The 22,071-nt window shown below is 44.7% G+C and overlaps 6 protein-coding genes across 6 annotated transcripts; 2 read left to right on the plus strand and 4 right to left on the minus strand.

Moving 5' to 3' along the window:
* Positions 1-1,386: 1,386 nt before the first annotated feature.
* Positions 1,387-5,580, minus strand: LAJ45_10885 (uncharacterized protein; the record flags this gene model as incomplete). Its single annotated transcript, XM_046120400.1, has 5 exons — positions 1,387-1,397; positions 1,453-2,340; positions 2,464-4,164; positions 4,302-4,869; positions 4,930-5,580. The coding sequence occupies 5 exons, from the start codon at positions 5,578-5,580 to the stop codon at positions 1,387-1,389; spliced, it is 3,819 nt and encodes a 1,272-aa protein (XP_045966409.1).
* Positions 5,581-6,492: 912 nt separating this feature from the next.
* On the plus strand, positions 6,493-7,291 carry LAJ45_10886 (uncharacterized protein; the record flags this gene model as incomplete). Its single annotated transcript, XM_046120401.1, has 4 exons — positions 6,493-6,504; positions 6,565-6,663; positions 6,732-6,828; positions 6,885-7,291. 4 exons carry the CDS (start codon positions 6,493-6,495, stop codon positions 7,289-7,291), a joined length of 615 nt encoding a protein of 204 aa, XP_045966410.1.
* A 406-nt stretch (positions 7,292-7,697) lies between these two features.
* LAJ45_10887 (uncharacterized protein) lies at positions 7,698-12,610 on the minus strand (the record flags this gene model as incomplete). The annotated part of the gene is made up of 9 exons (XM_046120402.1): positions 7,698-8,289; positions 8,360-8,567; positions 8,627-10,118; positions 10,176-10,294; positions 10,347-11,587; positions 11,649-11,956; positions 12,020-12,352; positions 12,414-12,497; positions 12,563-12,610. 9 exons carry the CDS (start codon positions 12,608-12,610, stop codon positions 7,698-7,700), a joined length of 4,425 nt encoding a protein of 1,474 aa, XP_045966411.1.
* Positions 12,611-13,603: 993 nt separating this feature from the next.
* On the minus strand, positions 13,604-14,571 carry LAJ45_10888 (uncharacterized protein; the record flags this gene model as incomplete). The annotated part of the gene is made up of 3 exons (XM_046120403.1): positions 13,604-13,800; positions 13,863-14,242; positions 14,300-14,571. The coding sequence occupies 3 exons, from the start codon at positions 14,569-14,571 to the stop codon at positions 13,604-13,606; spliced, it is 849 nt and encodes a 282-aa protein (XP_045966412.1).
* A 1,081-nt stretch (positions 14,572-15,652) lies between these two features.
* On the minus strand, positions 15,653-16,228 carry LAJ45_10889 (uncharacterized protein; the record flags this gene model as incomplete). The annotated part of the gene is made up of 3 exons (XM_046120404.1): positions 15,653-15,796; positions 15,856-16,004; positions 16,141-16,228. The coding sequence occupies 3 exons, from the start codon at positions 16,226-16,228 to the stop codon at positions 15,653-15,655; spliced, it is 381 nt and encodes a 126-aa protein (XP_045966413.1).
* Positions 16,229-17,044: 816 nt separating this feature from the next.
* Positions 17,045-18,293, plus strand: LAJ45_10890 (uncharacterized protein; the record flags this gene model as incomplete). The annotated part of the gene is made up of 5 exons (XM_046120405.1): positions 17,045-17,143; positions 17,203-17,253; positions 17,315-17,476; positions 17,539-17,989; positions 18,052-18,293. The coding sequence occupies 5 exons, from the start codon at positions 17,045-17,047 to the stop codon at positions 18,291-18,293; spliced, it is 1,005 nt and encodes a 334-aa protein (XP_045966414.1).
* Positions 18,294-22,071: the final 3,778 nt, after the last annotated feature.

The following is a 22,071-nucleotide window of genomic DNA, read 5'->3' on the forward strand; positions in this document are numbered from 1 at the left end:
CGTCTGTAACACTGAGAAGACGGGTTAAAGTCAGTGGTTCAAAGAATATATTCGAGCTCAAGGAGGTAGATGTAAATATAAGGGAATTTGGACAATGGATATGTCTTCAATAGGATCCAAGGTTCAGGTTCTCGCGGGTGTGTGGACCATAACGGCGGAAGTTTTCAGTCAGACAATTACAATACGAACAAGATAACGTCAATTTAACGAGTTAAATATCAATCTAATTTCATATTCTCAAAGGGCTTGAAAGGCTTGTTCGCTTCGCCCCCATATACATGATTGATTAGCCATAACCGAATTTATTTATTCAGCTATAGCTACATACCTATCTATTAATCTCCTTAATTGAGAAATCCGCAAGCAAACCAGCTAAATAACTTGATTTGCAGGCCCAGATTTTTGCAGACGAACGAACACATGTTGATATATAGAGGACCAGACTGTATGGGTTGCAACTAGCAGATAACCATGCCAATGATTGATTTGCAAGTAAAGGTACAAAAAGCTCTAATGGATTTTTGCATGCCAGTTTTGGGCTTAAAGTTATAAAGCAAAGTTTTAGAGACTCAAGTACATGCAAACGTGGTATGTAGATTATGCTGTAGTTGATAGGGAATCTAAATTCAGGCAGAAAAAATTATTCAAGGCTGGTAGGTATAGACATACATACGTACCTGGCAGTAATAAAATTTTTTTTTAAAAGAAAGTTGAGCGTGGCCTGAAATGAATGGAGAGAAAATAGAGAGACAATAGAATTGTGTTTCAACACCACCAGCAAGAAAGAGAATTGAAAAGCAAAGAAAGAAAGACAAGTGGTATTATTATAGCATGCTCGCTGAAGTGGTGATGCTAAGTTGAAGTGAACAAGAAAAGAATAAGTAGAGAGGCCAGAAGCAATGCAATCGGATTAGATGCAAACAATTAATCCTCCAGAGATTAGTCAATACCGATCAAAACTACTCTTGATACTTTTATCGGCGCCTCTCATATCATCGATATCTTCAACTTTAATTATACCCCTCCTCCCCCTTCCTCCCCGGCCACAAGACTCGCCCTTCCCGTACGAGCGATCAACCATCTTCCTTTCGGTCCCCTCAAATGATTTTACTTGTGGCCAGCCTGGTACTGACGGGGTCGCGTATGACTGATGATAATCTCTATCTTTATTCCATCCACAGCTAGTTTTATACTGGTCATGTTCAGAGGTGACATGATCCCTATGCAAAGACACGGGCTCTGTTTCATAAGAAGGAGCCATTTCTTTATAGGAACACCTGTTTGAGACCACAGGGCTTCGCAGTCTTCCTCTATAAGCAGCCTCTCTCACTGGCGATCGGAGCGGCGGGTAAGGGCGGTATTGAGTTGTTGTAGACTGAGGGGGAATCAAAGGGTCCCTGGATGTTGTTGGCCCTCTATAGTCAAACTCATACTGAGCGACATAACACCCACCTGAAGGTATGGTCGAAGGTAATGGCGGAGCAGGATACACCAATGGAGGTATATGGGACCACTCGGTACCCCGATAACTCTTATAACTCTTCAAGCTATAATAGCTGCTTGGCAGTGGCTGTGGAGGTGGCGGGCGAGGAGGAGAAGCAGGGGAAGGAAGAGTATATTTTGTGTCATAGTATTTATTGCTTTCCTTAAGGTACAAAGGTTCACTATACTTCTCTTTCAAGTATGCTGACTGTTGTCGAAGAGTTTTATAGTCGTCTATGTCATGGGACCTCTTGCTAGTATGGCATGACGCAGTGGGCGAATTTCTTAAATATGATATTTTGTGTAGCGCTGTCTCGGGCAACCTAAACATATTCTGACTAATGGGACATTTGGAGCGTGCACATCTAGGCATCGACCTTCGGTCATGTTGGTTACTACGGGATGCTGGTGGTTCAATCGGAAGATTGTGCTTCCTGGGCTTGTTTGGTGTGATCTGAAGACTAGACCGGTCGTGTTCGAGGATATTATCCCTATCCCCCTGATAATAGGGATCAGGCGAGTAAGCTGAAGAGTCATGTGCTTTTTCTGAAATGACCACCGAGGTATGTGCTATTTCTTCTTCTTTTTTGCGATCTAGTTGTAGATTATCCCCCGTATTTCGAAGGAAATTCTCGAGAAAAAGCTCTGCAGCGGTCATTTCTGATTTGTCGGCGCACTGAGGTGATTTTGTTTGCAGTTCTGGCTCATGAATTTTCTTGAGAGATCTACATCGATGTCCATTGCTATTAACGTATGATGGACGTTGGCAATCGATTCCAATGTGTAAGTCTTGCTGGGGGCTGTGATTCGTTCTAGCGGGGGCTGTAGACATTTCCTTATGATTGTTCAGCCGTATACCTAAGTATCAATATCAAAGTACCGTTAGTTGACCAGCTATTGATTGGTATACATTCATGATTAAATTCTAAGGGGGACTAGGAGGAAGCTTTATATGAAAAACTTTCTAAGGTAAAACTTTACCTTTCTGCTCTGATCCTATCTCCTTGAGTGGATTACAGATATCAATATTAATATGACCTTCAGACGGAACCCCACATGTTGCCTCATTGATTATACCGCTAGAATTCACTCCATGGAACGGCAGAGGAAATGCTAGCGGGAAAACGCTTTTTAGTAAGCTGTATTTCTCTACGTCCATCCCTTGTGCTTGGCTTATCATTCCAATAACCCTTGCTTCAGGTAACTTCACCATTTCTGTTTTCCAGTCCGGTTTTGTCATGGCTCGATTTCGCAATATATGGATAGTTTCGAAATGCTGAAGTAACGCTGAAAATGTGAAAAGCCTTCCAGCTCTAATATTGCCTTCGGCTGTGGGCGGCGGAGGACTCTTGTAGCACTCAAGACAGAGGAGACCATTTGTATTTCTTATAGGCTTCAAAGATTTATATTCCTTGAGTGCCTCAATGAACACTGCTAATGACGGCTCGCAAGAGAACTTGTTCTGAAAACTAGGAACGATTTTGGAGATGAGATAATGAACTCGAACAGACGATGGAAGGTCCTTGATGCCAGAAAGTTGAAACCAGGCGCTCCGAGAGTCCTGAGCTATTTGCTCAAGATAGATACAGTGAGTTTGACTGATGGATTCAGACTGTGGGATTCCCTGATGCGATTGTCGGTGATGAGGAGGATAGTTGTAACCAGAATAATTTGAGAAATTATAGGCTGCATGCGATGTATGTAGACCGACAGACACTGGGGCAAAGATTCCCGGAAGTTGGTGCGTTATGGACGTTTGAAGAGACGGGTAAAATTGCCATTGACTAATATTCATGTCCGATTGGAAAAAAGGAACAGCTGTGGGGTAGGAGATTGGATGATCAAGTTTGAACGGCAGCTTTTCTGGCCAATCAGCCCTCCAGTGAACAACTATTGACCCAAAGCTTAGCTGCGAAGTGTGTTTAGCAGCATAATGCTGTATAGCACCTTCAAAGGCGTAAAATCTCGAGTTGTGCTCGCACCCACTACAAGCAAATAGTTCCCTCCCAAATTGGTCTGTCAATGGCCTGATCTTATTATCAAACACGAATTTCATGTTCTCTAGTGTCAACCTTCGAATAGTAGGCACTTCTAAAGTTGCTTTACCAACTCGAGTTGTAGTATCAAGAGGATTAATACGGTAGGGATCATCTGTGGAGTAAGGGGTTTCCTCATAGAACCGACGCCTGCAATAGCTCAAAACATCAACTGCGAACTTCGGGGCAGTGTCTTTTGTGATGCAGCCAAGCCAATGTTTGGTAATTTCATCGGCGTATATTATCAGCCTTGCACGCACAGGAACCTGGAGTTCATCCCATTCAATTTCTTTTCTTTCCTTTGCTTCTTTTTGCTTCTGCTCTAGAATCTTTCGATCTTCATGCAGCAACTTTATCTTTAGTGGGCCGGTTTTTCCATAGCCCTGTTCATATTCATCTGAGATTTGTTTTAATAACTTAACTTTGAGGTTTTCCCACGCGTGCTCAGTGAGAGGAAGTGGTATCTTGATGGCAGCTTGAAATGCCGGTAACTGAGCCAAAAGCTCGGGCTTTAGAAAAGGTCTCATTTGAAGACAGCGGAATTCGATGTCGGCGCGACGCTTAGATTTCACTTCTAGTGCTTCGTGGACAGTATGCTCTACTTGGACAGAGCCCGAAACCTGAGAAGAATCAAACTGTTTGAAATCTGTGAAAGGCATTAGCAACCAATTATGGACGCTAATTTCACTGCGGTAAATGTAGGACGATTTTCGATGATAGTAGGGCCAATGATAGGTAAAATGTAGGGGGAAAGCTGGGATCTCAATAAAGGGTCCATCATACAGTTCTTAACTCCACTAGCACTTTCCGGTTCACAGAGCAGAAGGCCAGCTTTTGACTCTATACTCACGGCACTCGATTTTGTAACTGAGTTATTGTCGAGATTCACGCTTGGATTTTGATGCAGGGCAGGCCCTTCCCGGCACTGGTCATCATTGTGAATATTCCCAGGCTGCACAGTATATTCTTTCTGTAGAAATTCTCCCTGTAGCAAGCCAAGCTCTGCGCTGTTTCCACCTGGATAGGAACCACCTGCGTACGCTGATCGGGAATCTGACCCGTTAATCTGCATATTTTCGAATCTTTCAATTCTTATGATATCTAGCTTATGGGCCATTCCTTCAGCTTTCAGGCCTTTCAACCATTCTTCCTGGGCTCTCATATCCTTTGCTTCTTGATATCTTTCGAGCATGTCTTGAATATCAGCATTCCAAAATATTCTCGTTAGACCGATATTTGGCTGGTAATGTGTCGAGTTGGAGATCCAGTTATTGCGCAAGTCAACGATTCCAAATGGTAAAGGGGTCAATAAAACGTCAGGGAATGACTTAGATGAGTGAAGCAAAAATTCCTGAAGAAGTACAACGATCAACACTGAACGCTTGTAGGGGCGTGGTAATCTTGCCCTCACCTTTGTAGTATTTTCCTCCAAACACACTTTACAGCATCTCACCCGGAAAGGCCAATAAATCACTGCCTTTCTAACTTTGACGTTTGGTGGGCTGCTACTATGTTCTCTTCTGGACGCACCTTTTTCACAAAGCATGCACCCAGTTCCCAGAATAAGACTTAACATCTCCCATTCAGCCAATCCAAACACGGGTTTTGGGTGGTCTGGGAGAAATCTTTTTCTGCTCCTTTGCCAGATATTTTCATTATCCAAATAGCACTTAAATAACTTGCAGGTACGACGCTGGCGGCCCAACTCGGCCGGGGGTAGCAGGGAAAATATATTGGCCCATATAGCTTCTGGAAGTATAAAACAAATGGGCTGTTCAAGGGGCGTTTTCGGGTTGAGAGAGGTAGTAGCCCTTGCTCGCTTGAACTCTGCGGGGCTCCTATTATATTCGCAGTCGGAAACAGCACGTTTTCGACTCATAGCTTCAAGATTGAGAGCTTCCGACGTATCAGGGCTGAAAGCAGAAGAAGAGCTCGACTGTGAGTTACCAGTATATATATCCTCTTCGGAGCGGTAATCATCCCCTTCTTCGACGCTCTCGTAAAACCTCTGATGGACAGTAGTGCAATTGGGACTAATGTGAATCTTGCGGAAGGCTGTCATATCCAGAGTTTTCTCTAGGGGAGTGCCTTAAACTGTGGACTGCTGGCTTGGTAGAGGAATACGAGAGGAACTATAGAGGATGAAAGAAACCTCTTAGAGAGTCGAGAAATGAATTTGACAAACCAAAGCTTCAACCACCGAAAAAGTACGTACAGTCAACACAAGAAAGCTCAAGGAGTTGGCAGGGTATTTGTATTGTAGGCGCCGTTTGTAGGCGGGAAAATTGTAGATACCTGTGCCAGTATGGGGCTACGAATTGATGTAAAGGGTGAGTAGGACCAAGAAATGTGTAAGGATATGTACAGCTTACAGCTAGCTAGGTCTGGGTGGCCTGTACCTTCATACGTCAGAGCTCATAGCTAGTGAATCATGGTAGGGTAACAACTATAGTCCTTTCCGGGTCAGTGGCGAACCTGGTTCAATGGCGAGTTGCACTTATTGGAAGGACCTCACTCAGTATACGCGCAAGAGTCTATCTTCAACGCATTGTAGGATTATAATATTGGGTATATAATTAATCTGTCCTTAATTGGGTCATGCAATATCTCTACTATTCTATATATGTTCAATACAAACAAACGTACAGGTAGAGAGAATCATGACTTAGATCCCAAGAAACTTTAGACACATGTAATAAGGAAGTAACTAGCCATTTTGCATGGCTATTATTCGCATGAGACAGCATGATCTTGCATTACCCGGCTGGCTGAGTCATTTCACTCAACCAGTTTCGCCATTGTCCCGGAAAATACTGTAGCCACTTCACGGTAGTTTCCGTCTTGGCATTAAACTTTCGACTGAGCCTCAATCTAACCTTCAATACCGTCATCGCGATAAATCAATTAACCTGACCAGAATGCTCCGACGACTGGTCATACCATAGCTACAACACCGTACACACAGCTAGTAGCTATGTTTATACTTGTGCGACTTCTCCAGGCCCAATCCCTAGAACAGGAGCAGCACTGACGGAGAAAATTGTAGTCCAGCTTCACTGACCTAGTCATAATCGATCCCCAGGACTTCTCAAAGCCGACTGTCGATGCCCTTGAGGACCAGATCAACACCAAATATGCGAACAAGGTTCATTTCTACCGGGTTATGTAGCCTTGTACTAAGCTAGTTGGCTAATAGGTGTGGGATGTGTACAGGTCGTCTACAACATTGGGCTCTGTATCTGCCTATGGGACATCCTCAAAGTCAGCGAGGGCATGGTAGGGCACGGGAGTGGTTCTGCCCACGTCAACGGTATGCTAACACCACTCAATCTCTGGCTTCTCTTCGATACTGATATTGGGGTGTAGTTGAGTTCCGACTGGTCGTTTTCCGCCCGTTTAAAGGCGAAGTTCTCACAGGCCGTATTTCCTCCTCCACAGCACACGGGATCAAAGTACGAACAGATTTCTTCGACGAGATTTTTGTTCCTCACCGCTTATTATTTGAGGGCACGACCTTCGATGGTAAGGAGCAGGTTTGGATATGGAATAACGACGGGCAAGAGTTCTACATGGACAAGAACGAACTCATCCGGTTTAGGATTGAAGAGGAACAATTTGTTGACCAGCTGCCGATTCCACCCCATCTAAAAAACGATGAGGCGAGCTTGCATAAGAAGCCACCATATTCGCTTACGGCTTCTTGTCAACAGGCTGGGATGGGGCTTTTGCAATGGTGGTTGGATGATGAGGGTGAGGGCGAGGAGCAGGAATAATGTTTTGGAGTTGTATGTAACAAGATAATATAAGCCTGTATTTTTACTTACAGGTTCTTATAAGCCAAATTTTCTGGACTTTGCGTTCCCTCTCAAATTACATATGTCGTGATATTGATGTCCATCACGAAGACTATCCTACGAAATTAAAAGATTGGTTCGGAAAATAGTTGCCAGAAAAAACTCCCCAAGGAAATATAACTAACTCGGATTTTGTATTATCACTAGGGTTTGAGACTATTGAGTCAAAACACGCATGCTGAGTATAATATCATAAAGAACAAAAGAAAGCTCGACGTTTTCAAAACTAATATCACAATTCGAATTGAAACAAGTCAATGGTTCTTGACAACCATACCTAATCCCATGCACAAAAGGCTAACATGCAAATCACATCATTCGTTTCTCAAAGCTCATCATCATCATCACTTCCCAACAGCTCGCCTTCATCGTTGTTGACAATCGAGTAATCTGCCCCTCTCGTAAATGACTGTCTGCTAGTGTACCGCCTCGTCCTGGTAAACTTCCCACCAACCCAAGTGCCAATTGCCTGCAATATTGTGGGAATCGACACAACAACCGCTACGAGAGCTGCAATGACGATGATAGGATATCTAATAAAAGGGCTCTGTCCGCTTGAGTCTTCCCCAAGCCTAATAGCACCAAACCGACCATCCAATATTTTTGTCCAGACGAACCAACCGATTCCAAACGCGGCCGCAATAGGTGTAACCACAGCGAGGAAGAGCATAAATCCCTTAGCGCCGCGCCCCCGTTTTTTCTCGAAATCTTGTTCGTGTCCAGGACAGGGTTTTGGTGTGGTTTTCTCGAGTTCATGGCCACCCTCGCAGGTGGAATAAGGAATGCGGCGGTAGCCAGTGGGTTCAAAATACTCTATCGCGTTTTTGTCCTGTGTACAGATGGCCTTGTGATCTGGAGGACTGTAGCCCTTGACCAAACCACAAGTTCCATCATTTTGTCGTTCATAATTGAAATCACTATGCAGTAGCACAAGTCAGCAATCAAGCCAAGCCAACACAACCTAGCAAAGACACTCGGATCACAGACCATTCAAAATCTCGCTTCTCGCACGGGCAATTCTTTACAAATTTATGCGAATTTTCGAGTGACCTCCCAATATAACAGTTGTGTGATGGGATTTTACGGGCGTACTCTATTACGCGCCCAAATAGACAACCGGGAAGGCCTGCAGGGTGCTTCGGCGACCAAACTTCGAAATCGTCACTATTCGCTTCATCACCCTCCTTTAATTCACCTGTATAACATGGTTAGATATCAATATCTAGGGTTAATTAATTTCCGCAGAAGACTTACATTGAACATCCGTGATTCCAGTAAAATCAAGTTGAATTGTCAAAAACTCGTCGCCGCCACCCTCTTGTCTACCCCAAAGGATAAACTTTCTACTCGTATCAGTCGGCAGCGTTGAGATATCTTTGACAACAACCTTCTCGTCCTTGTCCGCAAATATGTACTCATGCCAGTTTTCACCCTCGTCAAGGGTATACACTACACGGTCTGTCGCAGCCATCACATCTACGATGACAATGATGGAACCTTGGTCACCATACTCCCACATATGCTGTCCCTTTCTAACCTCCTTCCATGTGATGCCGCCGTCCCTGGTCATAAAGGTATCGCCGTCTCTATAACCTGCAAGTTCTCTTCCGACGTTCCCAACACCCAACATTAAACCAACAGCAGAGCCAGATGCGAATGTGTCCCTAGGATCAATTCGCTCGGTGTAGTGGTGTAGATTTAGATGGCAATCATCTACATTTTTGGGATTGCAGGAGTAGTCCTTGTTCTCAGAGTCTTTCCCCTCGACTTGAATGTATTCCCATGTTGCTCCATCATTATGGGTAATCAAACTTTCCAGCTTCTTTCTCTCCCCATCTAAAGCTTTCTCCGCATTAGTAACACGGTTTGCGATGGCAACTCCCTCAAGACTGTGCATTTTCTCGAAATCGACGAAACCAAGTTCGTTTCTATTCACGGCATCAAGAGAGAGGACATAGTTTGTGCCGTTGGAATTTGACTTCAGAAGACTTCCGTATTCGAATCCTTTCTTCGGGTTGACAGTTACATGCAAGAAAACGGAATGTGTATTCGAGTCCAAGACTGTATATGCCGTTTGGTGGGGAACATTGAAGTTATGTGGGAACTTAGCTTCGGCGAAGTTATAACCATCGACCGATGCCGACGCCTTTAGAGAGGTTTCATCCTCATTGATACTTGCAACAACAATAAATTCGGCCATTGTCGCATAACCGATAATGTCATCGAAGTGCTTTTTTTCATCATCGAAAAAGTTGTCACTAGCAACAAGTTCAATGTTGCCAGAGCCATTCTCCTTCGCGTCATGTTGACAGAAAATCAACTTCTCGGATTGGACCTTTTGCTTCTCGCCACGAACCCACTTGCAAGCTCCAACGTATTCAAGTAATTTATGCCACTCAAAACCGTTGTCTTTGGTATAATAAGCAACTGCATGACAAGTTTCTGATTTGTCGCAATCTGCCTGGCCGGTCCAGATGAGCCAATTCTTTTTTGTTGGGTGAAAATCCATTACTTGAAGGTTCCGCCTGTTAGGTTTTGAAGGGACTTTGTCCATTTTCTTAAAATTGCGGCCGCGATCTTGGGTGTACCAAACTTCGGCATCTGGCGTAATAAAATAGACAGAATCGTAAAAGTAGGTGTTGGGGTAGATCGACACAACCTCGACATCTTCGAGAATTCGCTCCCATTTTTCACCATGATCATGGGTGAGCCAAATCTCTTGCTTCTCTGTTCTCATTATAATAGTCTAGCAAGGTCAGATAGGGTTAGTTGTATTCGACCCGCAATAGCTAAGATGCCCTACCTCATCCTGGTTACTAGAGCTATCTGATTTCTCAAGATAGTAATACTCTGCAACTTGAGAGCCCGGGAACGATTTCTTTCTATTAACGATATCACCGTTGGACGGAGGCGCAGTAGCAGCTAGTTATGTCTGGTCAGCCTTTGCACAGGAACAATTCTGAGAGATTTTTACCATCTTTACAACTTGTCTCCACCTTCTTATCCAAATCTTTCCCACCCTCACAATTATTGCCTGGAATTTTACGGTAACCACTAGATCCCATGAATGTGTCTTCAGGCTTCTTGCATTCCCCGGCGGGTGTGGAAAATTTTGCGCCCTTCGCCTTAACACACTTATCCTTTCTCTTTCCATTTTCCCTGACATAATTGAAGTCACACTCAAAGTCTTCTTCTGTGCACTTGCAAACATCTTCTTGAGGTTCGGGATCCTTATAAAGATCGTCAATATAGCACTTCGCGTTTTTCTTCCGCCTCCAGAAAAACTGTTTGTGACCCATCAGGCAGTCTGGCTCGCCATCCTCATCAAGTCGAGCGTACCACTTTTCGAGGTCGTCATTTTTGTCGCTCTTATCAGACTTACACTTACGATCAAATACGTTAGAAAAGTCAATAGAGAAAGCAATAGTTTTTCGGTCTCTATTAGTTCCAATAAGTGTGAAGAACAGAGATGTTGAGTCCGGCGTCGTTGTAAGCAACCTTGCACGGACTTTTTCATCCAGCTTGACTGAATCCCAATCATCGCCGTGGTTAATTGAGTAGAAAACCTCGTCGGTCATCTCTTCATCGTTGATAGCGACAATAATTGAGCCAGAGCCTCCAAACTCATACTTGTGGGCTTCCTTACGCACACGGTTCCATGTGAGACCCGCGTCATCTGAAAGATATAAATCACAATCCGTATAGCTTTCGAGGTATTTGCCAGTATTTCCAACCCCCATCAGAATTCCGGGGGCTGGGCTGGAGAAAATTCGCCCCCCATTTGCTAATGCGGTGACTGAAAAAAGGTGAAGATCATCACCACCCTTCGTCTTAAGAGGCTTCCAGGTATCAAACTTTCCGTCATCGAAAGAAATCCTTGAAATGACTTTTTTCTGCGCGGAGCTACTCTTGGCAACTTCATCGGCGTTATCCACTACGTTTGCTAGGATAATACCCTGGATATTCTGTACTTGTTCAAAGTCCACATAGCCCTCAGGAGCACGGTTGGTATACTCAAGGTTTTTGGTGAAATATGTTCCGTTAGAATTGCTGGTGAACAGGGAGCCCATGGGGTTCATAGGCTTCGTCGTGAGAACGTCTACCTGGATGCTATATGGTGTTGATTCCAAAATGGTATAAGCATCCTCTTTAAGCCCGCCATGGTCATGGGGGAACTCTGCACGGTCCCAGTTAATTGTGTCATCAGTAACATAGCTGCATAGCACTTGTCAGCGTCATAATATATACCACTGAGACTCAAGGAGATGTGACATACAGTGCCATCTCATCTGTGCCTTTGCTCTTGACAGCGGCAACAATAAATTTCTGTACTCCTGCGATACCAGCCAACCCATCAACAGTGCTATAGCCATTTAATTTGGGCTCAACCTCAGTATCAAAGAAGTTATCCGAAACTACTAGTTTGCGATGTTCTGCGAAGCTATCTTTGCCATTAACAATACAAACTATCGTGTAGTCCTTCGCTTCACTGAAGATTTCGGTTCCGCGAGCAAAGATACAGCTATGGGTGTCATCTCTAAGCTGCTTCATATCGCTGTCGAAACCATCCTTTGTATAGTATGTCTGCAAGCCGACATACATCAGCACCATTTATGCCGAGAGAGCCCTAGGAATGAACTAACTCACCACTTCCTTGCAATTGAGTCCGAAGAAATCATCATCTTCGCAGATTCTGCCAGCGTAAAGTATCAAGTTCGGTTTTTCCGCATGAAATGAGAAGGCTGGCTGAGTATAAGACGCTGGGTATTTGGCCTTGAACTTCTGCCAGCTCTTGCCCTGGTTTTTGGTGTACCAGTGCTCGGTATCTTGTCCCAGAATGAAGGCCCGCTTCTTATCGAACGGATGCTCGATCAGATCCCATGCATCACCCTCTGGGATATCCTGTACTTTTTGCCATTTCTTCCCATCATTATCTGATCGCCAGATGTTTCCCGCTTTCGCATCTAATGTTAATATAACCTGCATCACAATCAGCTTATAATCCGGCAGAACACAGAATAATATCTCTAATGAGTAATACCGAACTATCATCGAAGTAAAAGAAGATTGCGGGTATGTTCTCAAATTCCTTTGAATTCACTTCCGGACCTTTTGCATAAGCAGCCTAAAAGCGTGACATATTCTGTCAGCTATCACAACGATATATTCAATCCATTATCAAATTCTTACAGTAGATAGTAACGCAGCTGCGAGCGACCAAACCCTCAGCAGTTGCATATTGGGCGATATGAATGGAGGAGAAGAGACGTTTTTAGGCCGCCGATCACAGAGGTGACGCTGTTGGTCCGAGCACAGATATCGATAAGTTTGAAATGGTGGCGAGGTTCACTCCGAGATGAGGACACGGTTTGATAAAAAGCTTGATAAACTCTTTTTAAAACAAGCAGATAGAAACGAACCTCACACACAAAGCATGGGGAGGTCGCAGTGGATACAATGATGAGGATGAAGATACGTTGCTGGAGGTGGGGGGTCTACTGATAGAAGGGGGGCGGTGGGTTCGAAGTTGCTTGAGTCTTACCTAGCCTGCGGCTGAGACCATTGGTGGGACGCGTGTATTGCGACTTTGACTAATAACAGCTTAGGTGGCCGCATCTAGCGATCTGCAGCAACAGTCCTCTCATGTTCATGCCATAGATCCTGGCCCTGACATCGCCAGTGCACATATCTAGGGTAAGCCGTCAGAAACTCGTGTTTCGTTATTTCCCTTTACCTTGCTTTTATTTTAGGCCAGGCGCTGTTTCAACAGTACATGTATGTACCTGCATGATATTGGAGCGCTTACATACAAGCATCAAACGTTACACTTAGTACTGCCATTGTAGTAAAACAGTTGAATTGATTGCAGTGACTCATCACTTGAGGCTGTTGATACTGTTCTACTGTTCTACTTAGAGCTTTGCTTTCCCCGATATGTATATGTATATTAGATTTTTTAATAGCTATGCATACTTTGCATAAGCAACAAATTACGAAGGCAAACATTGAAAGATTGATTTAATTGTGATACAAAGATTTACTTTAACCACTAATATTTGAAGCGATTAATGTAAGGGATGAGAGCGAAATTCTAAAAGCTACGAAGATAGCTACCCGGAATGAAACACAACGCCTACTGAAATGCCCCCCCAGCATGCGCCATAAAAAAACAAACAGTGAATATTTAAAAGACCCAGAAGGACCAGGCAGGTATAAGAAGGAACCAAAGGCTTATAGTTCACGAGAAGCTCCCTCCGAGAGAAATTTAGCTTCTGAGGTAGATGATTGACCACCATATACCCCTTGTATCGTAGTAGGTTCTTTGGAGGCCTCATGGGCCCGGGGCAGTTCTACCTCATTTCCAGCTGTAGCCAAAAGCCATAGTATCACTAGTATAGATATGAAGCCCCACAACAATCGTATCCTCCCTAGGGCAACATTAGCGACATTTCAAACAACCCACAAGGCTATTTGGAGTAAAATCACATACGAGAAGCCCTCTGCTTCCACACAAGCTCCATCTCCTGCTGCTTATCGATTTTACTTTGTACATTCTCTAATCTCTTCCTGTAAGCCTGTACCTTCATTTTCTCTGCTCCGAGCCGTTCCTGAAGCTTTTGAATCGAAACCAGTTCTTCTTGGAACCTTTCGATCCCTTTTATCTGAGCCGCAAATTCTTTCCGGCAGCCAATATCGCCGTTATCGAATTCCCGGAGGACATCCTCTGCTGCACTTCCAAGATGCTTAAGCTGTTCGCCCATCGAGCGGATCTCCTGCAGTTTCCGCGACACCGCGGAGTACGTGGTCTCTAAACGTTGCATCTGCCGCTTACTTGTTTCCTGAAGGTCGCGAACGGCAGTGGAAACCTCTCTGGCTAGAAGATTAGAGTGCGAACCAACGAGGCAAACAGACATCACGGAGACCTACAACTGCTGCTCCGACTGTAACTGTAGTGAAGGACCCCTATCTCTTTCCCAGTCTCGTTCCCTTTCCTGCTTCTCCGCCATATCGGCTTGCAACGAGTCTTTCCAGCTCATAGGCTGTGAGCTTGTATCTCTATGATCCTCCATTTCTAGTTCCGCCGCTACTCTGACACGTTCATCGTGGTTTCTGTGATGGTGGCGTTTGAAGTTGAGTGTGCCTGCGTGAGTGTTGGAGCGTATCAGAGGTGCAGGGGGCTTGATCTTGAAGTCCCCCATGTTCGTTGGCTATGGTTTGTTTGTAGGTGTTGCGAGAAACGACAGGCTGTTATTCAACTCCAGGGGTGCCAGGCACATGCTCTTTCGGTGCAGTCCCACAGTCTCGGTAACTAAGCCTTTGCAGGTTGAGAGCTGGCCACTAAAGGCCCGTAAGGGGAAGTAATGCAGGTCCGGCCGTGAAGAGGCTCCTGCCGATGCTAGTGAAATCCGGGGTACCAGATGCAACCTAACATTTCGGATCTCAAGCACAATACTGCGCACAGTGGTACCATAGCCACTTTAATGTTGCAAAAATAGCTTAGATGTTCTCTAGAATAAATTACAGCTGTATCTCGCGAGTTCCAAGAACTACGTGCATACACCTAAGAAGCATTCCGAAAACATTGATGTCTCACAACGATTTTGACACAGGGATACATGTTTTAATAATGCCCAATATTGATTGCGAATCTTGTTATGTACATCTTCCTATATCTAGCCTAGCTACACATATATATACAAGTAGGTACAATTAAAGGCAACACAATGTCTCTAGACACACATATTAAGCCACTGTTCAAATTCTCGATCACATACATACATGTAGTTATGCTGAAATTTGAAAGTGGATTTGCGCGAGTTTACGCCTGCTTATAGTTCTGACTAGTCATTTTTCTGGGCCACATATAAACCCAAGATATAGCTTCGACCGAGTATTTTTCAACGTAATGTGTTCTCACATAATTTGATAGGTCCACCAACGACGTATACTGAAATTAGGGATTTAATTTGCATAGCGTATTAGAGATTTGTCTCCAGTTATGGCGATGTGGACGAAACCGTGAAGGTAGACCACTGGGGATCGTCTAGGGCCACTAAACAATCACTCTCTTCTTTCACTAGAATTCTTATTTCACAGATTTATATCTCAACCAAACGAGAGTAGTTTTCAGTAAATTTTCCTGGTAAATTATCCTGTTCCGCAACAGGAGATCATACAACTTTTCGGCATATCGTACAAAGGCAGAGAGACAACGACGCGCAAGGATCTAAAGACCAAGTAAAAGAAAATAGAAAAGGAATGATGAAGGATGGTATACGATCACCTCTCCTTCAATGCCTTGTTTCTCTTCTCACGCCTCTTCAACCTCTCTACTCTCTTGGCATGCATCTTCTCCGCAAGCTTCTCATATCTCTCCTTCTCCGCCTTTGCTTCCCTCTTTGTCTTCAAGGCTGCTATCCGTACCTATATACATTTTTACTCGTAAGCTTTCATGTCCTTAGCCTGGGATAACTGATACGCACCACTCTAGCAGCTTCCTTCTCTTCCTTGAGTTCCTTCTCCCTGGACTTCATTGCGGCCAGGGCCTTTCGCTCTTCAAGGCGGGCTTCCCACGTCTTGCTTGTGCCAGCTTTAGGCCGGAAGGCTTGCTTGGCGGGTTTCCATTGCTTTCCTAGTTGATTGATAATATCTTAGTATTGTCATATTTCTGTGTGAAGAAAAATAATTTATCTCCGAATGCGCGATGAGAAAATGGAGGGGAATAAGAGGGGCATGATGATATTCATTAGCATAGAGAGGTGAAATACCATTCTTTCGGGCACCGGCGATGGGCGCAATGGAAGCACCGACGATATCCTGCGCTGCGGGGGCAGCAGTTCCTACTGTCTCAGCCATAATTCGTTTTCTTCAGTTGTAGTCCTCGTCTAATTTCTTCTCGGTAGCGATCGGAAAGTGAATTGGAGGGCCTGGTGGGTTGTAGTGGTAGTGGTCCTGGTGGGGGGGCAGTGGAGAAAGCTTGCAAGCTCGATAACTTTGTGTGAGGTAGAAATTATTTTAGAGATGTTGCTAATAGAATCTCATCAGATGATCAGATTTGATATGATTAACCAGGATCTGTGCCGTGTTATCTGATTGCATGCATCGTAGCCTTTCCATTTGTGGGTGGGGGGAAACAACAACTGCCAGGAACTGAGAAAATTTGCAAAGTGGCTTACAGAAGTGGGACTTTCTTCTCCATTCACTTCCCCGATGAGTACTGAAAAAGTTTGGGGGTCTCCCTAGTTCTGCTCTATATATTACGGATATTCATATGCTTAACTAAACTCGCACAATCCTCCGTTTTTGACAGCTGCTGGTCTAACAGAGGCAAGGTCAGGGTTTATTTTCCTGCACAAATAATCCCTCGAACTTGTCGTCAGCACCGTCACTCATCAGAGCGACATTTCGCTGCCAAAGCGTCCCTTCTCCTCCTCCAGCTCATCAAAACAAAAAGGAGAGGGCTTCTCCTTTTCCTGCTCCCATTGCATCTATTCTTTCTTTCTTTCTTTCTACTTTCTACTTCTGTTCCGTTACATCAATATTACTATGACATCCGCTCGATAGCTTTCTTTATTCTCTTTTTGTTGTGGTAAAATTATTACCAGCTCTTTCAGTCCAAATTTCCTATACCCTATCTGCAAGATAACTGGACTCCCGTAAAGTACCGTACCAATGTCTCAGGAACCCATTCTTCTCGATGTCGCAGCGGCGACCAGTATTCATTCAGAGGCTGCAGCCCTTACCGGCTTCAAGGACCTATTGTTCGGCTCGGTGAGTTTGCTGGTACTACAAATTCAAGTACTTTTGAAGCTCATAGGAACTGCGCTCAGATTGCTGGAATGATTGGCAAGACCATTGAATACCCATTCGATACTGTCAAGGTATACCTGCTGTCAAAAATTCAGATCACAGTATGACATATTACTCACCTCCGGCCTGCAGGTACGGTTGCAATCGCAACGCGACGACGCCCCACTGCGATACCGTGGACCACTCGACTGCTTCCGGCAAACAGTAGCGCAGGACGGAATCCGAGGCCTCTATCGTGGAATCTCGTCGCCTCTGGTAGGAGCTGCTGTTGAGAACTCGGCACTGTTCTTTAGCGTAGGTGGACTCTTTGCGCCCAGAGGTTGGTTGCGTCATAACTAATCATATGAGACTTTTAGTACAACATCGCGCAAAGCTTCGTCAAAAAGACCCTCTACCCGGCGATCCCAGAGAACGAAAAACTCCCGCTAAATGCGCTAGTCTTCTGCGGTGCCGCCTCAGGCGCCTTCGCCTCCTTCATCCTCACCCCGATTGAGCTTATTAAATGCAAAATGCAAGTGCAGACGATTGGGTTACAGCGCCCTATCTCCTCCGGAGCCATTCCTAGTGCAACAGCAGGAATCCATACTGCAGCGGTCCGCCATGCGGGGCCTATTGCGCTTATTGGAGAGGTGTACCGCGTGTATGGGGTTCGCGGGTTCTGGCATGGTCAGTTTGGAACCTTCCTTCGGGAAACCGGAGGTAGCGCAGCGTGGTTCGGAAGTTATGAATATATGAGCGGGATGCTGCGTGGGTTGAGTGGGAAGAAGACGAACTCTGCTGGGGAGCAGATGATTGCCGGTGCTACGGGTTTGTCATCTCCGTTTTTATTTTCCCACCCATATGTCACGATGATGCTGACGGTATACTAGCGGGTGTAAGCTACAACTTTATGTTCTACCCTGCAGACTCAGTTAAGTCTCGTATGCAGACCGAAGCCATCGGCGCCAAGGGTGATAAGATGGAATCCTTCTTCACGGTCGCAAAGAAGATGTACCAGGCCGGCGGCATCAAGCCTATGTATAGAGGCTGTGGCATCACATGCATGAGAAGTGCGCCCTCTTCAGCAATTATTTTCTTGGTCTATGAGAGCTTGAAGTCGTATTTCGCTTAATAGACTTTAAAATTTTGATGGTTTCATTGGAGCATGGGCCGGTTACTTGATCTTATTTTTCATGCGAGCTGGCTGGCTGGTTGGTTGGTGCATATCATTTTATATTTATTCTGTTGTTTGCAGTACTGGTTTTGGCGTTAAAAAGGCACCATGGGAGTGGAGCACAGATGTATCAAGGTTTTTAGTTAGGAATAGACAAAATTTGGCTTCTAGAGTATTCTTCCAAAGGTTCTTCATATTGCATGTGACAGAGGCAGCCGAGTGATCGCCTATGATCGTAAACTCTTAGCATAGTCTCTATTAATAAGATAATCGTATATCAATATGGTGTGCTTCTTATGAGTATAGTAGCACTTCGCACAGTTTAGACGTCGGGAAAAATAGGGACCCTCGGATGGTCATGCAGCGTTACTATTGGCAGGAGGTACGCAAACCAGAAAACTAGTGTGGTCCATGAGCCGATCCGGCTCGAGCTTTCGGCTCGAACTTTCGGCTCGAGCTCAGCGAGCCTCACCCTCCAGCGAGCCTGAGCCGGCTTGAGCCGTTTTCTTTAAGGCTCGAGCTTGATCTCAAGCTCAGTTTACTCGCTCTGAACTAGGCTCTAGAAGCCATCAAGGAAGCCAGTAGGAGATTTATGCCTACTAGAATGCTGAGTTAAATAATAAATCCTTTCTCACGGTATTACCCCATGAAATGAAGCCTATATCTGCCATTTTACTACACCTAGTGTAAGAATAACCTGTTTTTTTCATCATTGACCACCGGCTTGAGCCAATTTATGAGCCTGTCACCAAATCTCGAGCCTTGCGAACCTCTGTCTCACGAGCCGAGCCAGCTCGAGCTTATATGCCGGCTCGGCTCGGGCCGGCTCATGGACCACACTACAGAAAACCCATTAACAGAGGGAGGTATATATAGCAAATATATCGTAAGTGATCAATTCTAAACATGCATATTAAAACCGAGTCCTTCGTTGATTGAAGAATTCTTAGGCGGAAGGAAAGACATATGGGGTTCTGGTGGGCTCAATTCTAGTCCCTAGGCCTACTGATGGTGACCCCTTGTGGTAGAGATCCACGCTGGTACCATCCATAGATCCCTAGACCCCTAGCTCCCCACCACTTGACCGTTAGTCCCGATGTTTGCAGTGGCCGTTTCGATAGCCTTAGCTAACCTTTGGTTTCTAATCTAAGCTGGCAACGCATGATGGCCCGTAACGAGCGGCTCAGTTCAATGTTAAAGATTAATCTTAGGGTATTTCGTGCCATATATATTCAAATAATCGAGTTATCACATTGCTCTCCATTAGCGTGGTACACCCATCAGCATCGCATATTGTAGCTATAGTCCGTAGGATGTACTGGCTCAAGCTTTGACTCCACTAGCTGAATTGAATCTTCTCACCTAGTGAGTTGACTCAACTTTAGTCTTTTCCCTCAATGCCGGGTACGTCTACACTCGAGCTGTCTGCATGCGAGTATGAATTAAACAAAAAAAAAATACACTCGAGCTGTGAGTGCAAAAGCGAGTGATATACTATGATTAACCTTTGTCAGTGGCAGTGATTTTCTTATAAGATCTGGCGTAAACATCAAGGGTTTAAAGAATGGGGAGCCCTGGTACGGCCCGATAAAACTGGCCAAAGATTGATATGTCTCTATAAACGGCAGGCCCCGGCCGGCCCCGAGTTCGTTATCCTGAGAAGAGAACATGTAGAGACCGTCATATTTGAATCCGTCATCTCTAGTCATACATTGTTACTTAGGCTTGATATTGTTAAATCATAATCAAATCTACCGTCCTAATTCCCGAATAAGACCGTCACTACTAAAATACACTCTAATCTTGCTAGTTGCTAATATAAAAGTCTCGAAGCTTTACGCGCTTTAGCGTACACCGAGCCGAAGGACTCAGGCCTATGCCCTGAATCACCGGTGGAATGACTTTTTTACACAGCTTTTGAGTGTTATTCCGGATCATCCTATATATATTCCCTATCTAACCATATTGTACAGCGGTGGGTATTAAGTCATCGGACGGCCTAGCCACAATTTTGCCTGCAAACGCGTATTTTGATGGCGTTCTGTCTGATCACTTATTACCCACCGCTGTACCTGTATATATTAATACTGGTAACCTTCACTACACGTAAATCCTTCCACTTAATGTCAATTGACATAAAAGTTTATAGATAGATTTTCAGGTCAAGGAGAAACTGTGATATCTCGATTGAAAAGAGATTCTAGCTCTCGGCTTGATCAATGGTTTAAAGCATAAGGGTAGCAAGGATAACGCGGGGCCGGGGTCACTTTCAACTAGATTGTTGCATGCTGGACTACGTTTTTAAGTATTAAAGTGCTCTTTTGATTACACCTTTGCTAAAAACATTGGCGGAGGTGATCCGCCCTGTCCAGGCTGAGCTATAGAATATACATATACTTATACCCTAAGGTAAGGGATATACATAACAGTCATCAACAATCTATATACACAATCTCCCTGTCCCACCAGCGAAGCTAGGCAATTCGGAGAGAGACACCTTGTTCTAGAAGTAGCTGCTTTATATTAACAGGGCGGCATTGCAATTTAACAATTTAACTTTTCTTGAAGGTGGCACGCCAGCTGGACCCTGGTGGGTGACACCATCCGTAAAAATATCTCTAAAATAAAGGAATAAAATCGTTCTTATAAGATTATAGAGATTTAGTATAATGCAATTGGTTCAGGGTTGATTTAGCTCTGACAAAATAAATTGCACAATCATTTGAATCATGAAATGTCACGCGGATTAATCTCTCGAGGCTTTTTCGTATCATCTTAACCGCCATACCATTCCAACCTCAACAGACACAAACGGACCATGAATTTGCGGTTTATCGAACCCCAAGCCTTTATAGAGAAGCTCTAGACGACATATATGGTCATATCGATAGCTCCCTACCAGTCTTAGTGAGCGAATTGACAATCTGTAGGAGGCCCCTGTACTGGCCTCGTCAATTCTTAGAGAAATACACGGGGTCCCAGAGCTGCACGCGAGAGGCATGGGCAGCCTACCAGTGAATGAACCCGCGCGCAGAGCCCCTTCTCACAAGGTAGGTATTCATAATAGAGCAGGTGATCATATCCTCTCGACTGTTCACAGGTTATGCTGTGGGATGTATTCTTATGAGCTCCAGCCTAACTCCGACTCGCGGTGCAGGGAATAACCTCTGCTCAATTTTGTGGCTAGAATGAGGCTTGCACTTACTTCATATCCCAGATCTCTACCTGCGCCGGCCCTAAAGTCCCAGAAACCTGGCCCAGACTTAGCTAATAAAGGTGGGCTATATCCCATCCTGACTCAAGAAAAAAGGTCCAGACCGCCACCGCGCCCCCATATAACTCTAGGACCACATACTAGTCAAGATCACGACTCCATAGATATAGTAGGGATATCAGTACATGTAGCTACCTAATATGCCGCTCTAACGAGGCATTGCAACGGCGACACTGTGGCAAAAGAGTGTTCGCAAAGCGGCTATATACCTCCCAGTCTCTCATATGATCATGATATTCTGGATACGGCACAGGCAACAGCGGGGATCAAGTTGAAGTTAAGATGAGAGTTTAAGACCGAATTGCAAACGGACCTAGGCCGGATGCGCAGCTAGCCGTTGGAGGAAATCAGTACTGCTTGCATCGCTCAACTTGTGTCGGATTTACATACCACTGGGCTGGCATATATCACTTAGCTCCGACTTCAGATAAAATCAATTGATCCACTTAATGTTTGGGCTTA

This window comes from Morchella importuna (assembly GCF_003444635.1).
Source record: "Morchella importuna strain M04M26 chromosome Unknown Morimp01GS052, whole genome shotgun sequence".
Classification (NCBI taxonomy): Eukaryota; Fungi; Ascomycota; class Pezizomycetes; order Pezizales; family Morchellaceae; genus Morchella; species Morchella importuna.